General features: G+C 48.0%; 1 protein-coding gene across 1 annotated transcript in view; it reads right to left on the reverse strand.

The window, feature by feature from the left end:
- ADAM19 (ADAM metallopeptidase domain 19) overlaps nt 1-27,364 on the reverse strand; it is an 85,303-nt gene that overhangs the window by 22,361 nt on the left and 35,578 nt on the right. The window contains exons 5-12 of the mRNA XM_065873735.1: nt 23,644-23,720; nt 14,462-14,654; nt 13,718-13,783; nt 8,934-9,005; nt 5,413-5,579; nt 3,198-3,282; nt 2,371-2,510; nt 86-263 (exon numbers count right to left, since the gene is read on the reverse strand). Coding sequence (XP_065729807.1) covers nt 86-263; nt 2,371-2,510; nt 3,198-3,282; nt 5,413-5,579; nt 8,934-9,005; nt 13,718-13,783; nt 14,462-14,654; nt 23,644-23,720 — 978 coding nt within the window. The remainder of the gene's footprint in view (nt 1-85; nt 264-2,370; nt 2,511-3,197; nt 3,283-5,412; nt 5,580-8,933; nt 9,006-13,717; nt 13,784-14,461; nt 14,655-23,643; nt 23,721-27,364) is intronic.

Consider the following 27,364-nt stretch of genomic DNA (forward strand, 5'->3'; position numbering starts at 1 on the left):
ATTTTCGCTTGCATTCTCTTTAACCTTGAGATTTGAAGCCAATGCAAAGTCTTCCCCTCCCACTAGCACCAGCACAACAGCTTACCTCCTCCTCTCCACAGTCACACTCTTCCCCATCTTCCAGGTACCCATTTCCACATCTCTGGCCTCCATACAGCGTCCTGGTGTCCGGCATGTTGGAGAGACACATCCCTCCGCCTGACTGCAGATACCTGTCCAGCTCCTTCCTGTTGCATCTATTGAACACTCTGGGAAAGGGGTGCCTGGGAGAAGAACAAGGCTGGAATTAGCTGGGAGTCTGAGCATCAAGCAGCCAGAACAGCATCAATCCTGCCGCCCATGAGGCTGATTCCAGCTGGACTCAGACCCCTATAGTCCCATATGCACATATATTCTGCCCCCCCAGAACATCACCTGTACATTAACATTCTAAGAATTAAGAAATATTAACCACCCCATAATGCTTTTTTTTCTCACGCCCCATGGAGGATTTACTTGAGAATTTGAAGCAACAATTTCAGCCGTTTTCATGAAGGAGTTGCAATAAATAAAGGATAACTAGTGTGTCACAATCGGTCTCTTGAGCCTTAGAGCTGAATAAAATACCAGCCAACCCAAACTCTTCCTGAAGCTGATATTAGATGGAGATTTTCTTAGAACAGAAGACCAGGCCAAAAAAGGCCAAGTTCAAGGGTTTAATTTCTTTGTTGGGCCAGTGATCTGATCTCTGTTCTAAGGATGCAGGCAGCACTCCAAACTCAACCAGCTAACTCACAAACACATGGTCTTTAATCACAAGAATATAAAAGGTCCTGGATCCCGCTATTGGGAAAAAGAATCAAAAGCCGCACACTCTCTGGCGGCAGGTCAGTACCACAATTTGGGTCTGTAAGGGAAGAGTTATCCTGATCCCAATTCTCTAAACCAACTAAAGGTTAAACACTGGAGGGTTTTCTTCAGTTGTCAGGAATGTCACAAAGAACTTGTTACTAATAATTGTTAAACTATTGTTTAACAATTGTTTAACAATAATTGTTAAACTACTAAATTTTGTGAACAGCTTAAAAACAAATATAACTCTCTCAACCATTTGTCTACAGATATGCTTTTTAGATTGAGAGAGAAAGAGGTGGACTTAATGGTGAGCTCACAGGGATTTGAGCGTGACCCATGGAGTTGTCCCCTGCATGTCAACGTCATCCTTTGTGTGTCACTTTCTCTGAGAAGTGAGGAGAAAGCAATGGACACTGGAGCTCCAAGAAAGCTGCATCTCCTATCTATCTATCTATCTATCTATCTATCTATCTAATCTACTTATGTATTTAGGCTGCGTTGGATCTTCACTGCTGTGTGCAGGCTTTCTCTAGTTGCGGCAAGCGGGGGCTACTCTTCGTAGCAGTACGCAGGCTTCTCACTGCGGTGGCTTCTCTTGTTGCAGAGCACGGGCTCTAGGCGCACGGGCTTCAGTAGTTGTGGCACATGGACTCAGTAGTTGTGGCTCTCGGGCTCTAGAGCGCAGGCTCAGTAGTTGTGGCACACGGGCTTAGTTGCTCCGCAACATGTGGGATCTTCCCGGACCAGGGCTCAAACCCGTGTCCCCCGCATTGGCAGACGGATTCTTAACCACTGCGCCACCAGGGAAGCCCCTGCATCTCCTCTTGGAGACACACCATTCCCTAAGAAGCATAAGCAGACCCTAATGGTTTGGGGTGGGAGGAACACAAGCTCCCACCATGGTGCCTTCTGAAGAGTGACTAGGGTCCCGGAAGAACCCAGTGTTCTCTGCTCACTGACTTTTAAGCAACTCCAGAATTCTCTTCAAAGGCTCTGGTTTAAAGACCCCTCACAGCTACAGGGAGATGGAGCTGCCTTGTCCTTATTCCTTGTGGTAAACACAGCCTGTAAATTCCCTGAGGAGTCACTGGGGGGGTGTGGATGCTCCCCTTCCCTTTCCTTGTTCTGGAGGCCACCTCAGCACGTTCAATCTGGCCCGAGGCATAACAGCACCGATTACACTTCGTTCACATGGAGGGATTAAGGACTGTGGCTGTTTATAAATGGGTTCTCAGCAAAAAATCATGAAGTGGAAAAGACACACGTGGTTATGCCAATTTTATAGCTAAAGAACCCCAAGACAGAAACTAAGTATATCTAAGGTTACACTACACCAGACTTCCTGCTAGAAACCTGTGCTCCTTCCACATGATTGTTTTCTTGGTCTTCTTCCAATGCTTTTGTTGTCAAAACCCCCTTTTTCTTCAATGCCCCCGTTAGTATAACAGAGGCTCCCTGGGCCGGGAGCAACACAGGGGCCACACTGGCCTCTCGTGCTCTGCGTCCTCCCCGTCCTCACCTTCCTGCTTGACTCACCCGGTGGCGGCTGCCATGATGCACCCACCATCTGCCGCGCTGGCGGAGCAGCAATCCGCAGAATCATGGCTCATGCCGAAGTTGTGGCCCATCTCGTGGGCCATGGTGGCAGCCACGCCAATGGCATTCTCAGAGTGGTCCTGCTCAGGGAGACAGTTCAGGTCAAGGACATCTCCCCACTACAGCCCTGCCTCTCCTTTAGCCAAGCCTCACAGTCCTCCACTGATTGTACAATTGCTGTGCGTACAGGCTCGGTGACTAAAGCCCGTGCTCTTAACTACCCTGCTGCATCTGTCAATAAATACAGGTGGATGGAGGGGTGGACAAATAAATGGACAGCAGCCTCCTTGCTGTCTACTTCACAGGTCAGACATGAGTAGTCCAAACACTCCCACAAAGTCAGAGAGAACTTCAAAAGAGGGCAATAATTTCCTGTGACTCTGAGACAGGCTCTTCCTCCATAAAGATATACAGAACAACACGAGACTTCAGATAAAAAAAAAAAAACATTTCATCTCTGTATCTTACAATTTCTCAACCCCTGGTCTGGAACATATAAGACATCTAGTGATGTATGATTAACGTAATTGCTTCAAGGTGTCTCCTGAGCTTGAAAATTGGGAATAAATTACAATAAATGAAAATTCATCCCTGAGTACCTCCACCTCTTAGAACTTAATGCCTTCATTTTAAACAACGGCCCTTCTTTATGTTCAATCTCTTTTTCCTGCAACAATTAATACAAAATTATTTTTTAGAAGATGACCTCCTGTCTTGTGGGGCAGTTCTCTGCCTTCTGTAGCATCAATATATTGGCTGAGACTCACCATGTTGACCCCTCCAGACTGGTACACAGAGCACATGGCCATGAGGGGGGCCAGGCCGATGGTGGTGCCGTGGAAAGACATGCCCCTGCAGGAGGGAAGGAGAGAGGGTGACTGGAGTGGGGACCGAGAGTGGGTGGCCATCACGGCATTCCCTGGCCCTGCTGACATTCCCAGATCATTCCCAAGGGGACAGATCCCACTACTCTAGGCCAGCTGGACAACTTCCAGGTCACCACCCCTCTCACTTCCTCTCACCTACTCTCTCACTGCTCCAGAGAAACAGAAGAGAGAGCAAAAGTTCACTTCTTCCCACAATATGCCCGTAGCCCCATTCCCTGGAAGGAAATGGGCAGGGCTTGCAAAGCTGCATCCCATTCCTGCCGCAGAGGAAAAGGTCAGAGGGTGGGGATGAGGGAAGGGTGGCACAGGTTCTGAGGCTGAAGTGAATCATGCCCACTTCCGCCAGCTGCCAGGGTGCCCTGCCATATCCCTGGCTCTGTAGTATGTGTATGGGGAGGGGGGGTCAGGGCAGCAGCTGTGGGGGCTGATGCTTCATTCCTGCATAACTCTGGGGCCAAGGAAACAGATGTGTCCCATCAGGAGCCTCACAAAGTGCAGCTGGGTGCAAGGATGAACTGTTTCTGCCTTTGTTTTGCAACTGTGCTCCTAATCTGCCAACAGCCGGCTACGTTCCCCCAGTTTAACACACGCTTTTCTCAGCTGTACGCATCCAGGGCAGGGGCAAGGGAATGAAAAAAATACCAGTGTTTTCGTGCATACCACAGACATGAAATTCATTTAAAGCATCTACATGGAAGTTCATTACATCATGCTTTTATATCTCTGTCTTTGTCTTCTTACTTAGACCATGATATCTTAGAGAGTCAAGGCTATCTCATTTATTTTGGGGTCATTAGAACTTAGCAAAGCATCAGACACGTAGTGGGTGCTTAATACATGCTTGTTGAATTCAAGGCACACTTATCTTCAGAGAAACACTCCGCAAAAAAATACATGCAGGGCTTCCCTGGTGGCGCAGTGGTTTAGAGTCCGCCTGCCGACGCAGGGGACACGGGTTCGTGCCCTGGTCCGGGAGGATCCCACGTTGCTGCGGAGCAGCTGGGCCCGTGAGCCATGGCCGCTGAGCCTGCGCGCCCGGGAGAGGCCACAACAGTGAAGGGCCCGTGTACCGCAAAAACAAAACAAACAAACAAACAAAAAAAACATGCGAAGCTCTATGACGCCCTACTGGTTATCTGATAAACTCACACATGGCTCCGAGGAAGTCCTACTGGAAATTGGATTCAAGGACTTGCCCAAAGCAGAACTCCAGGCTTTCAAAGATCAGGCCAAAGTTTTGGTAACCAAAGACTCTTCCTAGGTAAACGTGCCATCATGAAGTAAGCACTTGGGTTTTTGGTACGGCTATTTCCCCGGTCTCTTTTAAAGAGTAAACAAAGGTTTCAATGATTGTTGTTTCAGAGATATTTAGGAAACAGGAAAAAAAAATTGGTTTTATTATGTATGTGCCTTTTGTTGTAACTTCCTGAGAATACCTTTGGAAGTCAACACTAATAAATACTAGATAATCACCACCGGGGACTGTCACGGGCCACCACGACCCCCATCAGTTTCTGCTCTTTTCTCTCTGGGGATTGAACAAACTCCAACACATCCGCCCTCTCCCCCCATGTCTCCCTCCCCCCAAACACACTATTCCTGCGCTACCTGCCACTTGACTGTCTCGCAGTCGACCCTGAGCCCCTGGGAATGACGTGAAAGACAAGCAGAGGAGGCCTCTCTCCTGTGCCTGCTTTGGGCGATTAACACCTGTTCTAGAACAAAGCGCCACGAAGATCAAGGTGAGCCCCTTAGAAAGTCTATTTCAAAGCAGCCATGACCAACAGTCACTCACTTCCCAAATACACACCCAATTGTTTCAGAGGCTCAACTAAATATGTCTAAGGCTAATTGTCTTATTTGGGCTGTAAACACTTCTTGGGATTGCTATGACTCAGGCTTTTTAATATTTTCCTGGATATACTGGGTACGGAGCACATGCCTGAGGAACACTTCGTTACCTGGACTGGAGAGTAAGGATGGCTTAGTCCAGCCAACCTTCAGCACTGGGGAGAAAAGGGCGAACAGCACACGCACTGCAGGCAGGGGCTTTGCAGCCAAGGCCAAGGCAACACATACGGAAAAGGCTATTTACGTGATTAACTGTGCATTGTCATGGTTCTTCCAGGCGAGCAGCTTGCGCCTCCAGCTAAGAAATGACCAGAGGGTAGAGTACGGGTTCTCCGAAACTTCACACATATTTCCATGAGTCCACACTTCCAAGCCCACAAGGGCAATCCGGATATTCAAGGATCGGTAAAACTGAAAACACACAGAGAAGAGAGTCACAGCATCATCTGTCAACACCACTTGAGATTATGAGCCCCTTCCTAGCCCAAGCGCTCAGAGCACAGATTCCAGATTTCTCTTCTATACATGCCTCCAAGGGGAAGAGGGAACACGTGTTGCTCTTCACCTTCTCAGAAGGGGGACATCCTGAGACAGGCGCGACATCCTAAGAGAGGCTCTGCCCCTGGTGGCAGAGCTGGGGTGACTTCGCTTAGAGAAATGAAGACTGAGATAGGACACAGAGTTGCTTTCAGACATGCACGGGGTTCTCATGTGGAGAAAGGATCAGCATTTTTGCACATGAGCCTAAAGCGGGGCTCAGTCTACAGGTAAAAAAGACAGGAAGACATTTCATTTCAAACAGGAAAAAAGCTTTCAAAGTGAGCTAAGCCACGCTGTCATCTATAATAAGGACCTTTGGCCCAGGTGTCTGGTACAATTATCCCTCCCAATTCCTTTAGGGCCCTTATTATTTTTATACATGTCTAAAAAGTTCTCTTGTATATGCATTTTTAAAACAACTTTACTGAGGTATAATTTACATATCACAGAATCCACCCATTTCAGGTGTACAGCTCAATATTTTTTAGTAAACTTACCAAGTTGTAAAGTGATCTCCATAATCCAATTTTAGACTTTTTTCATCACACCAACAAGATCCCTTATGTCCACTTACCATCATTGCCCATTTTACCCCCAGACCTGGGCAATCACTAATCCACTTTCTGTCTCCACAGATTTGCCTTTTCCAGACATATTCTATAAATGAAATTATACAATATGTAGTCTTTTGTTATTTCTTTCATTTAGCATGTTTCTGCGATTCATCCGTCTTGTAGCCTGTATCAGGCTGCCATTCCTTTTTATTGCTGACTAGTATCCATTGTGCGGATATATTAATGGATTTATTGGAAGACGTCTCCGACTCATTTTGGAAGTAAATGGGTGTAAATGAAATACATGTAGATAGATGTGCTTACTTTGAAAATTTCCTTCCCCATCACTGGGGGTTTTTGGGTTTTGTGAAGGATGCCATAAACAGGTCGCAAGCTTTAGGCTGCAAAGGTCCTAGATAATCTTCAGGATTTTGTCCAACCCAGAGATCCTGAAATTCTATACACGAGCCTTGATCCTTGGGCTCCTTAAGGCTAGAGCTACACCTAACTTTCATGACACAGTATATTTCATCTCACACACACATAGCAGGAAGAGGGTTTTCCTTAAAGCGAAGTACTGGAAGGCGTAGGTACAAGGAATTCTTTGACTGGCCTATCCTAGAGAATACTGAGACAGCAACTTAAAAAAAAAAAAATTGCAGGTAAACCTAGGTCACGTGAGCAGGAGATGCCATCTTAATCCGAAAGTGGCAGGTACTGCCCCCAGGTAAATATAACAATCATAGCACCAATGCTTATCAAGTGCTTTCTATGTATTAAGCACTGAGGCCTAGAGGAGTTCAGTAACTTGCCGAAGTCTCAGCAGGAAGCTGGCAGAGCCAGGATTAAGGCCCGGATTATTAGACCTCAGAGTCTAATCATGACGACACTACACTGCTGAAGTGCTACCATATTTACACATCCAGAGAATCAACTTGCCCTCAAGAAACTGTGATGTAAATGGGCTCCAGATTCAGCAGAGTATCAGTTGATTTCAATGGAAATTTTGATTTTCCTGTTTTATGCTAGGTCAATCATTACAGAAAATAAAGGGTTTGGATTTCAACTTGAACTTGCTTCACTAGGGAGCTTTTTGAGGACTTAAACTTGGCTTTTTTCACAGTTAAGGAAAAACATTTTTGATTGGGTTCATGATTCAGCTGATCAGTGCAGTGCATTCCAGTTTTAGTTCCATGATAGTTCAGTTCAAGTAGGTGGGTCAGCAAGCCTCAGAGAAGTGAGTTTGCCTTCCCTAACCCCAGCCGGGAGTGACTAACCTCAGCTGCAGATGAGAGAACCGAGACTGCTTCACAGAGCAGACCAGCTGGCAAGGCTGGGGGCCTTCCAGCAAGGATGTGGTTTGCTAACGCCTCTCTTCTCCTTCCACTTTTCACCAGCACCCCTCGTTCGATGACCCAGACCAGCTGCAGAATCTACATAGCGGAGACCCAGCCAAGTCTCCCACCTGCAGCATCTCCAGAACAATAGATGTCACATGGGGGATAACATGGTCTACCCCCAGGGAAACAAGCTTTTCTTGTTTTCCCAGATGCTGAGTGTTTGGGTTGTGGGATCATTTAGATGTTATTGCTGAGCGAACTGAAGGCTAGAGAGAGGACTGGACTGTGTCCCTGGAGTCCTTCCTTCCAGGAAATGCCAGTGTTTGACTTTTACCAGGCACCAAACACTGACCAGCGTTTCCAGAGTCATCTATGGCAAAAACACAGGGCATAGACCTGCCCATCCAATGACTTCAGTACACTACCAAATTTGCTTGGAAATCCCTAAAAATATTTGTTCTCTTCCTTATCCTCTAATATTTTTTTAAATATATATATATATTCCCCCTTGAGACCTGGGGTCCAGGAATCCCTAGCAGGCCCAGAGTTAAGGTTCAGCTATTTTGTGAGTGCCCTGAAACTGTACAATAAATGTGATCAGATTCTCAGAGACCTGCGACCCCAAACATTAAAATCTACTTTTTAAAACTATTTACCACTCGCCTATCAAGAGGCCACTGTCATTCTAGGTTACCTCTCCTGCATTTTGTACTCTTTCATATAAACAAAGTATTTCCAAGTCCCAGACCAGCCTATTCTAGTAAAATTCAAGAATCTGGGTATTTCCTAAGAGCTTGCTTAAAAGAGCCTGACCTAGGAAAGTTAACCAACTGCATGGCTTTTCTAAGAGACAAAAACAAATGATTTTAGAACTGTTTTACAGAGGGAGATTATACAGATTGACCCCAAACAACCCACTCCTCAACTTTTAAGGCAGGGATGAAGGGAAGGGGGTCAGAGGACAGCACTCTGGGTCCTCACCCCTGCTTCAGCTTAGAGGAGTCTGTTGTCATCGGACTTCTATATTAGACATTGGAAAAAGGATTCCATCAGAAAAATAAAAACAATCCAAAGCTATTGATTTAAATCAACCCCTCATTTTGTAAATTAAAAAACAAAACAAAACAGCAACCCAAACAAAACAAGCTACTTGGCTAGGTCCATGCAGTTGACGGTCTTGTCGTGACCACTGAGTTTCGGCTGCGTCGCTACTGCCTCCCGGAAGCTGGTGGGGCGGCCAGTTGAGCAAGAGGCAAGTCAGGTGTGATCTCCTGTCCTGCAGCTCCTCTAAGGTGCTGGCACCTTTCCCACAAGGACACACCTGGTCTCACCTTATCAACGTAATTGGCGATCTCCATGAGCTTGTGTTTGGTGGCGTCCTGGTCTCGTCGATTCTTCTGAAACTAAATGGGGTAAGCAGAACTAGGTGAGACCCCAGAACCCTTCCCAGGACCCCTCGTGTGCCCCATTACTGGTCTTTGAATTCCTTTTCATTTTCTTCCGTCTTCTATGACGACTATCTCCCTTGGGAGGGCAGAACCTGGGTCACATCCATCTTGGTACCTCCAACTACTAGCTCAGTTCCAGGCACACGGTAGGCATGTTAACAGTTGTGCAGTGAACTGAACTGTCTTCCTCCAGCCTGTGAAGTCAACCTTGTTCTCCTGTCCTCCTAATTACAAGGCCTCCTGCAAACTTCCACTGGGGCTTAGAAGAGGGACCAATCCAATCCTTGCCTCGGTCATCACCCCAGCATGGAGCCACCATCACGGGGATCTCACAAGGCCTCCGTGCACATGATCAGTCAACATGGTCAAATTGTTGCTGAACAACTGCAGTGTGCAAGGCACTGCACTTGGTGCTGGGTAGGATACAAAGTGTGTGGTCCTGGTCCTAGCCTTGAAGGAGCTTCAGTTAAAACACAGCGCAGACCAGAAATAACAACAATGGCAGATGCTATATTTAAGGAGTATGAAATAGAAACGGGCTGAGAAAACCTGCACAGAAATAACTGCAACAGGAGGCTGTGTGAATGACACAAAATGAGTGCTGGCAATGAGGATCATAAAACCTTGGGAAGTAGGCTTCATCTAGGCACGCTACTCAGATCAACTAGCAATGCCTTCCACAGTGAGAAGAATTCTAAGGCTGCAAGGGGCTCGGCAGCAAAAAATGCTGTGCTCCATCAGAAATATCCGCCGTGGGCAGCAGGAGGGGCACATTTCTGTAGGTAGCCTCACTTAATCACGCCTGCTTCAAAAGCGTAGATCACGGGCTTCCCTGGTGGCGCAGTGGTTGAGAGTCCGCCTGCCGATGCAGGGGACACGGGGTCGTGCCCCGGTCCAGGAGGATCCCATGTGCCGCGGAGCAGCTGGGCCCGTGAGCCATGGCCGCTGAGCCTGCGCGTCCGGAGCCTGTGCTCCGCAACGGAAGAGGCCACAACAGTGAGAGGCCCGCATACCGCAAAAAAAAAAAAAAAAAAAAAAGGGTAGATCACTTTCAGCTGCAATGATGAAGGAAAGCTTCACAGCATAAAGATAAAACTTGCTACAACTGAAACCTAAACTTGAAAATGATGGGTATGTCCTATATGCTGCCATTGTTACACAGAACCTGGGTACCTATCTGATTTACCTTGTGTACACACGATATATGTTACTTCAGTCCAAACCTTCACGTCCTTCCTCCACTGCATCCCACAAGAATATACAAGAAAGAAATGAAAAGAACAGCCAAATGAAACACCCTGGGATATGTGTCCAGATGGGGGTGTGTCTCAGCCACGATAGGGGGAGAAGCGCACCGTTTCCTATTCTCCCACTGCTTCTGGACCTTCCTGGGCCTCCTGGGAACCGTGACTCATCAGAACTGCAATCGTCTCACTTTCACCATTGCTTTCTAGGGAGTTAAATTCAGTGTAAGATCGTGGGACTTAGACCTTTCCAAGGTGTTAATCCTGAAGTTTCTCTTTACTCAGTCATCCCATTTCTAAACTCGTCTCACGGGCACAGAAAGTGCTGCAGCATTTAGGGAGTATTTATTAGAACATCAGAGTCAGACTTCATTGTCTTTCAGATATATTAATCCTATCTTCAAACAGCTGCCCGATAATACCACCATAGTTTTAAGGAATGTACCATGCTATCCTGAAGAGCCTCAGGCAAGAGTCAGCAAACTTTCTGCAAATGGCCAGACTGTAAATATTTTAGGCTTTGCAGCCATAAAGTCTCTACCACAACTACTCAACTCTGCCATTGTAGCTCAAAAGCAGCCATGGACAACACATGCAGCGGTAGGCATGGATACGTTCCAGTAAAACTTTATTTATAAAAACCCAGAGTGCGCTGGATTTGACCATGGGCTATAGTTTACAGACCTCTGATGTAAAGAAAAGAGTATCTCCCACTTACACTTTCTGGGCTGACACGGGCCTTAAAACACGGTGCAGCACCTGGTCTTTCCCAACTGCCCCACATTCTGTCTGTATCTTGAAAAGTCCTTGGCATACCTGTTCTCACAGCTGCCCTGTCTCCTCCTCCAAATCCCATCTTGCTCTTCCCCCAGCTGGATCTCCCATTTCACCTAAGGAATGAATAAACTGAGAACCACCCCCAGGTGCTCCCACCTAGGCCCAGGGAGCTGCATGGTCATTTTTACTGCTGAAAACCCTCTCCAGGCAGCAACCCCATCCATGTCTCTGCTCCCTGTGCTAAGTCCAGAGCCCAGAGGCGAAGCCTGGCCTGTCTCAACACCAGGTTATAAATCACAGATAAGGCGCCCTCCTCTTCCCTGTCTGCCGTCCTCTCAGATTAATTAATTGTCAGGAGTACATTTCTGCCCGCGGAGGATGAGAGGCCACTTGGAGAGGGAGTGGGGGAGGAGGTGGTGAGGGGGGCAGGGATCTGTGAGCCTGTGAGCCCAGCCTGGACTATTACTTCCCCACCCACCCCTGCCCAGGACCTGAATAGTGAGCACATTCCCTATCCACCAGCCACTGAGCTGCATGAATCACGGCCTGTGGGCAGCACCTATGGGGCGCTGCTGGAGACCCTCCCTCTAGAACAGGAAGATGGCTCTACGCACAGCACAGTTCTGGAGGCACCTTGGGCGCACACTTTTCCTTTTGGGGGTTTGCTTTGACCCTGGAGGTCAGGAGACTGAAGATGTCCGATCCTCACCCCACCCCCGCTTCTCCAGCTTTCAGACTCACACCCAGTGGGTTTTAAATCCCCACACCAGGAGTCCTCTGGTGAGAGTGCAAGGCCGAGGGGGAGCATCACCCCACCTTTCCATTAGAGCAGCTGTGTTTCTATATGCTTAACTATCGGGGTCCCAGGAGCTTTCATCTGAACAAAGGATTCTGCAGCACACACACAAAAAAGGTTCGAGACCACTGTATTAGAGGATCTCAAGATGTCCCGGAGCCGGGGAAGCTCAGCTCTCTTCCAGCAACCCTCCCACTATGGCAGTTCTGTTAGGCAGGGGCCAGCGCCATTAGCATCCCCCATGACTGCGCAGCTGCGGCTTTTAAATCACTTAGGATTTTGCTCCCCACGCCACTCCCCCATCCTACACACACACCAGTCTTTGGAAAGGAAAACAAGAGGAAAAAAAAAAAGAAAGAAAGAAAGGCTGCTGGAAAAACCAATACCGACACCAATTAAAAAGCAAAACTTCTCTCAAAGCAGAACAAGATGTTTCCTCGGGGCTTCCCTGGTGGCGCAGTGGTTAAGAATCCGCCTGCCAAGGCAGGGCACATGGGTTTGAGCCCTGGTCCGGGAAGATCCCACGTGCCACGGAGCAACTAAGCCCGTGTGCCACAATGACTGAGCCTGTGCTCTAGAGCCCACTAACCACAACTACTGAGCCTGCATGCCACAACTACTGAAGCCTGCACTCTAGGGCCCACAAGCCACAACTACTGAGCCCGTGCACCACAACTACTGAAGCCTGCACTCTAGAGCCCAAGGGCCACAACTACTGAGCCCACACCACAACTACTGAAGCCTGCACTCTAGAGCCCGTGCTCTGCAACAAGAGAAGCCACTGCAGTGAGAAGCCCGCGCACCACAACGAAGAGTAGCCACCACTCGCGGCAACTAGAGAAAGCCCGTGCGCAGCAACGAAGACCCAACGCAGCCAAAAATAAATGAATAAATAAAATTGAAATATATATATATATATATATATATATATATATAAAAAAGATGTGTCCTCGGTCTGAGGAAAGCCCTTCACCTCCGCGTCTCTGCGCAGTTAACGACTCCGTGTCCTTGCAGACACTCAAGGGCCACCTCCTCCTGCCACTAACACTGGAAGGCAGCTCTTCCAGCGCGAAGTCTAGTATTCTTCCCCCTTCCCTGCACTGCCTCCAGGATCTGCGCTGTGGGATTGCTCCTCTGGCGGAGCTGCTAACTAACCCATTTGGATGGTATGTGACAGATGGGAACTGTGACGAGTTCTGTCAGAAAGGGAGCCCCAGGCGAGATGCAGCGTTAGAACGTGGGGAGTGCTCAGCTCATCTGACCTTCCATGCCCAGAAGATATGTCAGTTCTGTGGTTGAGCCACTACATAAAGTGAGAATGGGGTAAAATACGGCTAATTTAGGCAAATATGGGCCGTAGGGCCTGAATCCATTCTTTAGGAGTCGGCTTCAACACTACTGCCTTGGGAAGCTTTTCCCAATTCATTATCTGCGCTCTAATCCTCTACAATGAACCATCCTACAGCAGTCATCACACTTGGAACTAGAGAGTTTTTGTGCTGCTACTGTAAACCCTGTGGTTTAAGGGCAGGTCTATCTCTATTCTCCCAAAGAATAAGCACCAAAACCTAAGGGTCTTCAGACCCAGTCTAAGAAATGTTAACCCAAATAACATTCAATCTATCCTGATGTTCTGATTAATGCACTGGGCTGGAAGAGACTTCTCCTTGTTTTCTTCCCAACTATGTTTAAAATAGCAAAAAGAGCCCTTGGTCAGATTTAAGGTCAAAATCACATGACAAACCGGAAAAAGAGGAATGCTTTAGTATTTCCCCAAAGCAGTTTGAAGGCTGGAATGGAAGCTATCAAGAGAGCAATTTTTCTGCTAAAACCCATTGCCTCCCCCTTACCTCTTCATAATCAGCCACAAGGTAAAGCTCCACATACTTCATGGAGTGTAAATCTTCCCTTTTCATCTAAGAAAGAGACATAAGCAGATCAGAGCTATAGAAATGGTGGATTTGACCTCATTTCAAAAAACTGCTCAGAAATGGTGCAGTTAATAAGCAGCGGCCCTCCTTACTAAATTTGTACCTGGGATCTAGAGACAACCCCAGCTATGGTCACTTCATCATCACCCTCACTACACCTTCCGCCCGCCATCTTGGTTATCGCGGGAGGCTGCTCTGGGACAGTGGGTCCAGTCCTTTAGTCTCCAGAAATAACGAGCTGGCTGCCTAGTGCAGACAGAACAGAGGCTGACATACCGTGAGGGAACATGCTGACAGTCAAGTTCCCAAAAGACATTGAAACCACATACCTCTCTCTATCTTCGGTATAAATAAATACAAGCATTTTGTGCACATGGTTAAGTGGCTATTCCAAAAAGGGAGGCGTATATTTTTTTCTCACATTTTAAAGTTTCTGAAATCAGCACCTTATTTTAAAGGTAGTAATGTTTTCCCCCAAAGCTGTTATTCTGTCGAAAACAAGGGTTTCTCACACTCAACAATGACTCAGACTAAGAGGAAAAAGCTACTTCCTCCTTCTTAGCCATCTCCCTTTAATTTAGAAATACTCCTGGATCCAAGGCAAGGGTCCTCAGAAGGGACAAGCCTATCCCCAGGCTAACTCCTGTGCTAAGAAAAACTCACCCTGCGAGGTCGCTTCTTGGTCTGGTTTGTAAACTGAAGGACCCAGTCCCTGGCGGTGGGCTTGGAGTGCTCGAACCCACAGTTCCTGGGGGGAAGCTTGAGATGTTCGGATCTGTAAATAAGGTGGTGGCCCTCGCTGTCAGGGAGGGGCTCGATGATGTAGCTGAGGTTACTGCTCACCATAATCAGTCCTCTGTTGACGGGAGAAATAGAATCTCTGGTCAAAGATTATGGTCCTGGAAAAGTCCCTTGCTCAGGCCTCAGGTTCCCCCTATAAAAAATTTCACAGTTGGTTTTGATCATTGCTTCTTAATCTTATTATGGGGTCGTGCACTCCTTGGTGAGAATCTGACGCAAACTCAGACTTCCTCTCCAGAGAAATGCACATGTACGTGAGATGTGGTGCACGGTTTCAGGGTACAAAAGCATATCACAGAGGAGCTTGAAGGTTCTAAAAGGGCTGGACCAGGGACAGTTCATACTCATAAAGGATGGCAGGACGAGGATTCCAAAAAGCCTCCCAAACCCAAACATAGCATACAACAGATCACAGGTCAAAACTTGACAGACGGAGAAAAAGACAGTCTGGTGACTGGAGGAAGAATGCTGGCCTGAGGATGAGGAGACCCAAGTTCCAATCTTAGCTCCAACATTAAATTGCCAAATGCTCTTCAACAAACCTGTTCAATCACTCCAAGCCTCAGTTTCCCCAAGTGTAAATGCAAATGATAATTTTCTAACTTCACAGGACTCTTGGGATGATTAAATGGAAAAACAAGTGTCCTTGCTCTTGGAAACCAAAGCTAGAGACGTCACTGATGGCATGCCTACCAGCCCCAATTTCCCTGTATCAGCAAGGCAGCTCTGCGGTGAGGTGACACCCACAACCAAGCATGTGTGACTACTCTTTTCTCTGGGTTACAGATACTAGCCTTGAACTCACAATAAATATGTGTGTTCATTCATTATATTTTTTCATTCATTGAACCCTTACTCTGTATTAGATGTAATCTAGACATAATCCCTGCCCTTGTGTAATTCACATTCCATTGGAGGACAGACATTCATTCCACAAATACTTCCTGAGCTGCTGCTATGTGCCAGGCATCGTGCTAGTTGCTGAGGACGGACTAGTGAACAGGACAGACAAGATGCCTGCCCTCATGGAGCTTAGAGTCTGAACATGGGAATAAATCACTACAGTATGTTAACAGAAAAGGCAAAAAGCTTTCATCGCCCTTAACACTGATGTTGGATGCTGCTGCCTGGGGTGCTGCATCAATGAGGCTTCTGGGCGCTTTATCTGGACTCGGTGAGAAAGAGTGCACAGCTTATCACCAATCACTATCACCAATAATCAATGGAAGGGACAGCAGAGGCTTTATTTGCCATCCTTGACACCGTGAGATGAAAACTAGAGCAAGGGAATGTTATCAGGGCCCTGGGGAAGGAAAGTCCCAGCAATGTACCCCAGGGACCCCACAGCATTTCGTTTGCTCCAAAACCTCAGGCTCTATCCATCCAGAAATTTCAAAAGGTAAAGTGTAGCCAAGTCAGTCTTTGCCACTCCAAACTGGCAGGACCTCTCTTCGGCTGTCTCGGCTTCCATCCCTGCCCCTAACACCTCCGGATCCCCACCCAGGTTTTGCCCTTTGGGAAGAGCCTGTGATGCTCTCAGGAGAGACAGTGCCAGGCCCTGATCAGCAGCAGTCCTTCCTGGAATCCATCCCTGGTTGACCTCATTCCGGTGCCAGGGAGCCTGACGACTTCCCGGCTACCTCATCCAGGCTGACGCAGCAATCCCAGACCAGCCCCCCGGCGGGACGCCCAATGGGCTGCCTGTGCAGCTGGGGGTGAGAGTGGAACAAACAGCAAGGGTCACATCCGCTCCTGAGTCCAGACGGGAAAGGGCAGAGGGCAGAGCTGCTGTGGGCATCCTGTTCTCAAGCTATCTTCTCATCTTGGCTGACCAAGGCCCCTCCCCGTCACCTCAGTTTCCCCCCATAGCTACAAATACTACAAACCAGCCGATGGCTTTGTGTGCACTGGGTTGTGGCTGTGGAGATAAAACCCAGTGGGTGGAAAGTTCCAGTGTAGCTGACCAGGCATCACTTGAATAAGCCTCTAGGCCGAACAGGACAGAGAAAACGCAGAAGTTTGGTGCACAGTGAACAACAATCATGGTGGTTATAAACTACTGAGTCTTTACTAGGGACCAGGCACCGTGCTGAGTATTTTATTATTCACATCAACCTCTATGCTCCTTACAAATATTATCCTCATTTTACGAGGATACGAGAAAACTAAGGCTCAGCGAGATTAATCAACTGACCAAAGTCACACAGGCAGTAAAAACCTAAGTAGTCTGGTTCTAGGTCCCAAGACCTTAACCATGACCTCACACTGCCTCTGTCACCAGAGCCCTGTACAGTAGCTATAAGTGACAAGAATCAGCAACTCTCCTCTGAGGCGTGATCGGCCATTACCCAACGGGCCTGTCTGAAGTAAGACACCAGCTGGGAGAGGCAGTCAGTCCACTTCTCATTTTTAGACACCATTTTTCGAGAGTTAACTATATGCCAGGCACTGTGCTTATAATTGTCGTTCTTATTTCATTCTTACATCAATGCTGTAAAGCACCATTATGGGTCCCATTTGATAGATAAGGAAACTGAGCTCCAGAGAGATTAAATAACAAGCTCTCATGGGTATTCCGGGGCCAAAGATTTAAGGTCCGGCAGACTCTGGACCCCATGCCCTTAACCGCTATGCTATCTGCCTCTATCAGTGAGTTCCAAACCTAGGGGTCAGAGATCTTAGGATCAAATCTCCCAGATCTATCCATTAGAATATTCTACAGGGTGTATTAAAAATGGAGATGTCCAGGCCCCACCTAGGAGATGCAGATTCTGTAGGCCTGAGCAAGTGAACAAGTCCCCTAGGAATCCCCTGCACAGCCACACTCAGGAACCTTGACCTGGAGCCCAGCCTCTGGCAGGGCCCTGTCTTTTCACAGAGCTCTAAGCAATTCTGTTCCAGGGAGTGGGCAGATTATAACTGGAGAAACACAAGCTCAGAAGGACACTGAAGGTCCTTCCAGCAATAGGACTCTGCGGCCGCTCCCCTCCCCTGCCCCTGCTGCGGCTGCTGGTAACGCGCCTGTGTCACAGTTGCCACCTTCCCGACTGCCAGGGGATGGAGAACAGGCTGGCGCAAGCCCTAGCATGTCACAGCATGTCCAGCTTTGAAAGTGGGGGGATTTGTGAGAATCTACTTCCCAGGGCCCTTCACTGTCACCAATCCCAAGCCCTGCTAGCTGCCCTCCCCTGAACACTCACCAGTCATTTCTCCTTCTAAGTGTCTCAGTTGATCTAATTTGCTAAATGTAAGCTCTGGCAGAGCTTAGCGGGGGGTGGGGGTGGGGTGGGGTGCGCGGGAGGGGGACCCATGAGGTTGGGTGGCCAGGACCTCACACGCTATTCATTGTTGAGAGCGACCTCACACGCTATTCATTGTTGAGAGCTTGATACAAATGAAATTGTACAGAGGAACCCTGGCAGGGCAGGCCAGGCAGGCAGCAGGTTTAACCCCTGAATGACCACAAGACTCGCTCAAATGCAGCCTTCCAGGAACTAGGCAAGAACTGCTTCTTAGGAATTTGTCCATTCAGAGCTGAACCCAAGGGGACACACCCTACATGCCTACATCCAGAGCTGCCCTAAGAGGTAATCACTCTGTCACACTTCTTTCCTTCCCCCAAAATCTGCATGCAAGTGAGAAGGAGTTACAGGGAGCTTCAAAGGCAGCACAGAGGTGACGTGGTCACACGGGTGATGTGGTCCCTCTGGGATGGGGTGGCCAGCCACAAGTGGAGAGCATGGGCTCGGGAGTGGGACACACCTGGATTCAAATTCTGGCTCTGCTGTCTGCTAGCTTTGGGCTAAGTTACTCAACAAAGCTTCCCCTCTCACAGGGCTGCTATGACAGTTGACTGAAGTAAGAGGCAATGTTTACTAATAATTAGGGTAATATTTAAAAAGGATAGCTAATAGTCATTGAGCATGTATGGTACACAAGGCAGGGTACAAGGCATCTTATTCAGTAGCCATTCAGCACATATGTATTGAGCACCTACTGTGTGCCAGGAACAGTTCTAGGCACCGGGGATGCAGCGTGATAGGAAAACAAAAGAAAGTCCCTGATCTCAAGGAAGTTGCACTCATCACCTCATGTAAATCCACCAATGATGTCACTATTGTTGCTCCCATTTTACAGGTGAGAAAACTGATGCTAGGGAACTGAAGCAACCTGTCAGGTTTTATACCAGGAACTGCCTGGCTCCAGAATCTACACCTGACAAAACTTGATGCTGCCCTGTGAGCGCTTACTCTATGCTTGACACAGAGGTAGCATTTCTTATCTGTTCTGCAGAAGGAAGGCCAGGTATTCAAATGGGAAAGGGCCACGCCTCTCCTTGGCAAAAGGGCAGATAGGCATGGACTGGCTCCTTCTGTCCCAGGCGCCCCACCTCCTGGAAACTCTGCCCACTCTCTCTGCAGCACAGAAATTTCTACACTGAAGAGTCCTTTCCATGGTCTTGTCTACCCTGCTTTCTCAGATAAGAGGAACCAAAGCCCAGAGAAGTAGGAACTTGCCCAAGGTCACCTAGTGAGCTACTGTTAGAGCTGGGGGCAGATCCCAGGTCTCCTGACATCCAGGCTCCTTACTCATGGGCGGAACCATGACACCACCCTCAGCCTCCCACCCAGGACTCAGCAGCCCCCTGCACCGTGGGCATCATCTAGAGAGCTGAGCTGGCCAAGGCAAAGACAAGGAGGAAATGAAACGAAACAGGGGGAGGAAAGCTCAGAGATCACACAGCCGGGAGGTATGGAGCTAGATCTGAAACTCAGGTCGCTTGACTCTAAATTGTGAGCTCCTTCTAAGCCATCACATAACGTCCACACACATGCTCCTGTACTCACTCTTAATTTCATATCCTCTCTCTCCCTCTCTCTCCCACAAAGGCTGAGTCCAGGGACCTGGGGTAAGGTATAACCACAATGAGTATGGGCCCCAGGGTTTTGAGGACAGATCTGCTGTAAGAGTGACGCATCAGGGCTTCCCTGGTGGTGCAGTGGTTGAGAGTCCGCCTGCCGATGCAGGGGACACGGGTTCGTGCCCCGGTCCGGGAAGATCCCACATGCCACGGAGTGGCTGGGCCCGTGAGTCATGGCCGCTGAGCCTGTGCGTCCGGAGCCTGTGCTCCGCAACGGGAGAGGCCACAACAGTGAGAGGCCCGCGTACCACAAAAAAAAAAAAAAAAAGAGTGATGCATCAAATAGATGACTACAGGTGATCTACTGTATGTCTTTGAAAGACTTTCTATGTAATTTAACTTGCCAGACATTAGTACTTAAGACACTATACAGCCATTAAAAGAATGAGCTAGATCTATGTGTGCCTACGACATAGTGTTAAATTGGAAAAAGAAAAAAACAAATTACAGAATGGTATGTATAACCCTATAACCAATCTCCCTTGGATTAAAAAATCATATATACACATAATTATGTATTTCAATTATGTATACTCCCCAACAGATTACAGATGGGGAATGAGATTGATTGAAAGGGCAGGACAGGATAAAGGATTTTCACTTCTTTTAGTTTTATGCTCCAGTATTATTTGGATGTTTAGCACACTCATTAGTTACGTAATGATAATCTTTAAGCACTTTCTTTACAAACAAAGTGACCAATCAGGTTTAAAAAATGTTTTTACTGCAATCAATACCTCTCCTGCTGATAGACAGTGAGTTGGACACACACACGCGTACACGCACGCCCAGTGTCTGCCAAATCCCACAGGCTCAGTCAGGACACCTCAACCCAGTAATGTCTAGATTTCTTCACAAATAATCGTTGCTCCTAAAATTTACACTTTATGTTAATTTGCAAAGCATTTGTGCACACAAGACATCGTATAGGACATTTAGATGAGTGCTTCATAGGAGACAGGCTTGGGGAGTATGGACACTGAACACCCCTAGGAAATGGTGCGCCACATCATTTCATTGGTGTAGTTTATAACTATCCAGAGCTGCCACCCTATTCTCGAAGGGGTCAGTGGCCTAAACAAGATTACAGAGCATTATATTACATATCCATGTTCCTTTTTGGAAGGAAGATTTCTAAAAGGATACACAAGAAACTGGTACCGATGGCTGCCACTGGGGAGGGGGGATTCGGGAAACAGGAAGCGTACTCTTTCATTGTACGCTCTTGTATTATTTGAATGTATTTTTACTATGATCCCGTATTACCTCTTCAATTAAATTAGCCTAAAGAACTGCTTTGGAGAGAAGAGGACGCCCAGCAACGATCTAGAAACTCAGCTGGATTCCTCTGTATTTGTATCATCAGCCTGAAGATCCCACTTGGTATAAATCCTACCTATTTTCTCCAGTCACAAAAAGCATGTTTCCAGGAGAGAAGCACAATTGCTATGGAGATTTTCCATTGCAGCATCGCTTTATGAGCCTTAGTGGGGGGCGACTGGAGTGCTCCGGGGGTTTGAAGCCTGCTGCTGCTACAGCTGCTCCTACTCCAGAGTCTGAATCGAGCCATCTGCCAGGCGTCTCCAGCACTTAAATCAGTCGGGCCCACAGACACCCTTGGTTTCTTAAGGTGTGTAGTGAGAAGGCTGGGAAAATAAGGCGGGTGGACCCCATAAAAGGGAAGCGTGCAAAATAGAAACACATGGACAGCTCACCCAGTTCCCCCCTATCAGCACAGCTGTGGGAATGATGTACAAGAGGCCAAGCCAAATTCCCACTGCCCCATACCAAGAGGACAGAGGAACAGGCAGAGAGAAGCAAGTCACACCTGCATGTTCCCTTTCCTCCTTCTTGGGACAGATGCTGTTCACTTGCAGACTGCAGATGACTGGGCCTGTAAACACCACTGGAAGGCCAGTTGGCTAGGCTCAATCAGGTCACTTGAGCAGGGGATTTGGGGTCTCTGTTATGGCCTCCCAGCCAAAGCTTGTTTCCTGCCTAATCCCCTCCGGCCAACTCACCATGAAGCCTTACAGACGAGACATGGCTCGATTTATAAACAAACACGTGGGATCGGCAGCGTGATGGGCCTCAAGTTGGCATGTGAGCCTGGGTGAGTCTTAGCATGGTTTCACTGTTACAAGATGATAATAATCCCGTCTGCATGCTGTAGCGTTAACACAGCACTTAACATTCTCTACCACGCCTATCATCCATGCCCACTTTACAGATGAGAAACTGAGGGCTCAGGAAATTACTTTTATATGCCTGTCTTCCCTCCACCCGTGTAGGACATGGGCATAGAGCAGACATCCACTGTTAATTTGCTGAATGAAAGAAACAATCATTGGCTCAATCGATCAAGAGAGAGGAAGGGTACACAGTGGAAACACCTCCTACTGGCTCATGAGAGCCAACGTGTGCATACCTGCCCAATGCTGCCTTCAGTAACATCCTGTTGATAGCTTCGAATTGGTCATGGTGGGAATATTTTTACCAGCATACTGGCAGATGCTACATATCAGTGCTTTTTTTTTCTTTTTGTTTTCATAGAGCTAGGTTATCAACACACTGGGTATAGGTACCACATAGTATAGGCAATTAAAACCCAGGCAATTAGTATAGGCAATTAGAACACAGGTTTTTCAGATCATCATCTCTTTTCCAAACGGAGGGGAGGCTGGGAAGAGTCTAAATAAATGATTTTTATTACTCCAACATACATGTATAGATCCTACTATATGCAAAGCACCAGGGTAGGCTGGAGGAGAGAAACAGATATTGAGATAGAATTCATATTCTCAAGGAACACATATTCTCAGGTATAAACTATAACGTGCACACATATCACCTGGGGATCTTGGTAAAAATACAGGTTACAATCCAGTAGGTCTGGGTGGGACCTGAGATACTACATTTTGAACAAGCTCCCAGGTGATACTGATGGTGCCCCGCTGCGGACCCCGCCCAGGAAGCACGGGTCTGGGAGGTGACTGAGTGCTTGTATATACTGGCCAGTTCTAAACGTTAGATATCTATTAGCACGTGCAATCCTCACAACACGACAGATATATATTTCCCTTATCCACATTTTACAAAAGAGACCATCAAGGTCCAAGGTCACCCCTCTGGTCAACTGCTAGTTGCTCAAAGCCAGGTCGTCTGGCTCAGAGAATGAAGTCACTCTCTTTCCAACATGGCCCCTCGTTGGAACTTTTCAGTTCATTTTCTGTCTTGAAGATTATCCCTGCTTCTCCCTTCTCTTCCTGCTCTTTTCACTAGCTGCCCATTTCCTTTTTTGCCGCCTATAAGCACTTCTACCAGAGAAGAGCAAAGGAGAAGTGGGAATAAATGCTCAAATTCATCAATTTCAAGTGTATGAACCATGTCTTTTATTTCCTATATCCTGGTGCTTTGACACTGGGACCTTGCTCCTGCCCCCAGGGTTAGCCAATTCCTACAGATGGTAACTCACCAGTGAGCACAGCATGCCTTTCCAATGGGCTTCTCACTCTCTGGGCCGCCCACCTCCCCAGGCCTGTTCACCCCAGGGCCAGGTACCAGACAACTAGGGACAGCCCCATGCCCCAGATCCCACCAAAATTATTCAAACTAGCCAATCCTAAGCCTGCTTACCCTGCCTTTCCTGTTCCTTTCCACAGAACCCACAATAAAGACTCCTGCCCACATTCCCTCTCCCCCGTCTGCCTCCTGACTGACCCCTGTGCTGCCCTGTGCCCCAGCCCCAGCATGGCGTGCCCCTCCTCCTGGGATCTGGAGTACAATAAAGTGTCTTTTCGATGGCAGTTGTCTCCTGCTCTGTGGGCTTCACCATACCTAAATAATAATAAAACCTCAAGCTCCTCAGGAAAGAGTATGCTCAATCCCCAGTGAATCTGTGGGTTATCTATTATTAACATTATTATTTTTACCATCACCATCATCAAAGGATTACTTCCCTTGTCCCTCCCAAGCTCAGCCCTTCTCAGAGCTGGCTTGCATACATTCTCAATTGACAGCTTCTCAAAGTCCCTGCCCAAGGCCAGCCCCGCTTAGCTTAAAAAATTCCATTGCTGCGGAGAGTCTCAGGTGCGCCCCACCCAGCACTGTCAGGGCCTCTTACCTCATTCCCCGGCAGGTGCTGAGCGTGACACTGGACTGTTCTGCCTTCCTCACTGTCCCATGGTAAAAGCAGTGATCCTAGCATGGAGAAAGCGGGTGGTCAGACCACAGGATACTGATAAGCATGGCAATGTTAGTGTCTCGTGAAAGTCAGGGATGATTATATACCTACCCTAACCTTACAATCTGCAAAGAGCTTTCTAAGCCACCATTTTATCTGACCCTCGCAATGTTCCTAGGCGGTGGGACAGAGTGGATGCCATCATCCTCACTGAAAAGATGAAGAAGCTAAGGCTCAGAGGAGCAAAGAGATTTGCCGCAGGTCTCACTGCTAGCTGGGGAACCCAGGATTTCAGATCTCTTTTTTTTTCAGAGAAACAGTTTATTTATTTATTTTTGGCTGCGTTGGGTCTTCACTGCCGCGCGTGGGCTTTCTCTAGTTGCGGCGAGCGGGGGCTACTCTTGGTTGCATTGCACAGGCTTCTCATTGCGGTGGTTTCTCTTGTTGCGGAGCACGGGCTCTAGGTGCGCAGGCTTCAGTAGTTGTGGCACGTGGGCTCAGTAGTTGTGGCTCGCAGGCTCTAGAGCGTGGGTTCAGTAGTTGTGGCGCATGGGCTTAGTTGCTCTGCGGCATGTGGGATCTTCCCGGAGCAGGGCTCAAACCCGTGTCCCCTGCATTGGCAGGCGGATTCTTAACCACTGCGCCACCAGGGAAGTCCCTCAGATGTCTTTCTGTGACATGATGCTGGCCACAGGAAACACTGGCTTCTCAAAAGCCTGCCTCCCCACTAGACTCACATCTTTGACCCCCCGTAAGGACTGAACACTGTCCCCCGCAAAATTCATGTCTACCCAGAACCTCAGAATGTGATCTTATTTGGAATAGGGTCTTTGCAGATGTAATTAAATTAAGATGAGGCAATACTGAACTAGTGTTCTTATAAAAAGAAGAGAGGACACAGAGAGACACACACACACAAAGAAAAAGGCCATGTGCAGATGGAGGCAGAGATTAGACAAAACTAGAAGCCAAGAAGCACCAAGCATGGCCAGGAGCCACTAGAAGCTGGAAGAGGCAAGGAAGGATCCTTCCCTAGAGACGACAGAGGGAGCATAACCTTGATTTTGGACTTCTAGCCTTCAGAACCATGAGAGAACACATTTCTGTTGTTTTAAACCTCCAAGTTGATGGCACTTAGTTACAGCAGCTGTAGGAAACTGGTCTATCCCCCATCTTCCCTGCTCCCCTTGAATCCCTACCCGCCTGGAGCAGACTTGATTTGGCACCTGTGTCCATGGACGCTTGCAGGTCTGCTGCTGCTCTCTAGCCAGGGCATCTCACGGTCATCTGGTCTTCCGAACCCGGCTGGATTCCTCATGGCTACAAACCACTCTGTGCTAGGCCCAGGACTAGGCCCCGACACACAACAGTGAGCAACAGACACAGCTCCAGCCTTCGTAGGACTTATGGTCTTGTGAGAGCCAATATTAGTTTAAAAGCCATACAAAGATAATTACAAATCATGAAGAATGGCTTGAAATAAAGTTCGAGGTGCCAGCAGAGTGTTTGATAAGTAGGGTAGCCAGAGCATTTATGAGGCAAACCAGGACCCCGTTGAGAGTGATAAAGTGCTAAACCAGACAGACGGACACAAACCAGGACTGTTCCCAGCACACCAACGGGTGATAACAAGGGGCACATTCCTAAAGCTTCTTCCCAAAAGGTCAAAAGAGATAAGCTGGTCCGAAGAGACAGAAGGTAAAATCTCCAGGGCAGAGCCAGGTTCTTAAAAAGGGCTTAAGAAGGATGTAAACTGTGTAGCTGCAGACACAGAAGCTTTATCTTTCCCCACCAACGGTCCTGGGCCTGAGCAGGGCCAATCGGGAATCTCTGGCATTCACCTACGTAACAACAGTCTGAGGGATCCATCACCAGGACCACACTTGATTGTGGTTGTTCCTTGGTCCCCAGCAGGCAAGCATGTGACCCAGGAGACAGCTAACCCATTCGTCTACATTCTCTGGTTCTACCCTCTGCTCAGCTCCAGGCATGAGTATAATGCAACACACTTTACAAAGGGCTGCCACACACATCACCGCATGTGATAATAATGCCTGCCATTTACTGTTATTAACAGTAAGAGCTAACATCTACCCAGCTCTTGCTCCTGGATAAACAATTTACATGATTTTTTTCCCTTTAATTCTGACCACAGCCTTATGAGGTAGATACTCTCATTCTCATTTTTTAAAAGGGGGAACTAAAAGTTGGAGAGGTTTTAGGTCATTCACAGGGCCACACGGCAAAGTGGAGATTCAAACCCCAGCAGCCTGACTTCAGACTCCATGCTCTGTCTCTCTTAGCAAAAGCAGACCCAGCAAAGTGCATGGAACTTAGTTTGTCAAAGCTCTATTACCTTCCAGCACCAACGGAGATTGAGGTACTAGTCTAAGCCTTGCCTCTCACTGGTTATCTCGACTTCGGCATGTTCCTTTTTCTCTTCTCCCCTCAATTTCCTCATATGTAAGATGTGGCATTGGAAGAGATGTTTATAAATTCCCATAAAAATCAGTGATTCATCTTACCCTTCCACAGCCCTGAGAGTCAGATCTTAGTATATCCAATTTTCAGATGAGGAAACTCAACACTAGTGTGGTCAAAAGGGTTTTTCAGGTCACACAGCTGGTTAAAGCCAAGACTAAAACCCTGGCTTCAGACCCCAAACTCTGCAACTCATTCTACTGGAACACACTCACAGACCATTCCCCCAGTGATCTGACCTAGATCAGGGCTGGAGCCCACAGGCCCAGCAATGGGTTGGATAAGGTTCCCACAAATCCTACTACCCCTGGCCAAGTTTGGTAGGAGAGTGTGATCTACAACATTTGGGTCAAGCGAGGCTAAGTGGTTTATTCCATTCCCATTTCTCTTTGAGTCTTCAGCTCCCAAGTAAGAAAGCTGACTGGAAGCCCCCTGGGGCTGGGTGGGGGGCTTTGCAAGAGCCTAGGAGCAGCGGATGTAAGAAAACAAAGAGGCATCCCATGCTTCAGGCGAGATGTGCTTCTGTGCTTCAGTCAACGAGACCTTCAGGAAGGAGGGGCTCTCTGGGAGGGAGGGGAAGTTCTCTCACTGTCCTCTGTTTCTCAAAGGCCCTCACAACATCTCTGCCTAACCCTGAGAGCACAAAGAACAAGTACACAACAGCCATGAAGTCATCGCATTCCTTCCCAGCTTCTCAGCCTAAGGGGGCCACCCTGAGGGGGCTTTCGTAGCAGGAAGCATGAGCTCATGGCAAATTCAGAGCACTGAGACCCATTCTTCAGCACAGAAGTGCAGAAGCCAAGCCCAGAGGAGGGTGCTTTGTGAGGTCATAATGGCGAGGGGCTTTTGAGGCATGTCTGTCCCTTCCCCACCGAGCTGGAGACAGAGAACAGAAGTCTCAAGGGAGGAAGAAGTTTCAACCAAGGGGCCTTGAAGAAGGTGTGGAGCCACAGCTGGCCAGCCTTCCCAGAGATGAGAAGACAGAGCCTACTTGCCTCCCGTGGGCACCAGCCACTCCCCCCACCCCAGGAAGGTCTTGGTGAAGAAGGCAGCCCTGATCTTCACACCCAACAGTCCAACATAGCCCCTCAGCTACCAACTTACTACAGACCTCTTAGACCCATCGAAACCTAACTGTCCTGTGTCCCTCTCCTCATTCAAGGGTGATCTGATAAACTCA

Source organism: Phocoena phocoena, chromosome 3 (genome assembly GCF_963924675.1).
Source record: "Phocoena phocoena chromosome 3, mPhoPho1.1, whole genome shotgun sequence".
Classification (NCBI taxonomy): Eukaryota; Metazoa; Chordata; class Mammalia; order Artiodactyla; family Phocoenidae; genus Phocoena; species Phocoena phocoena.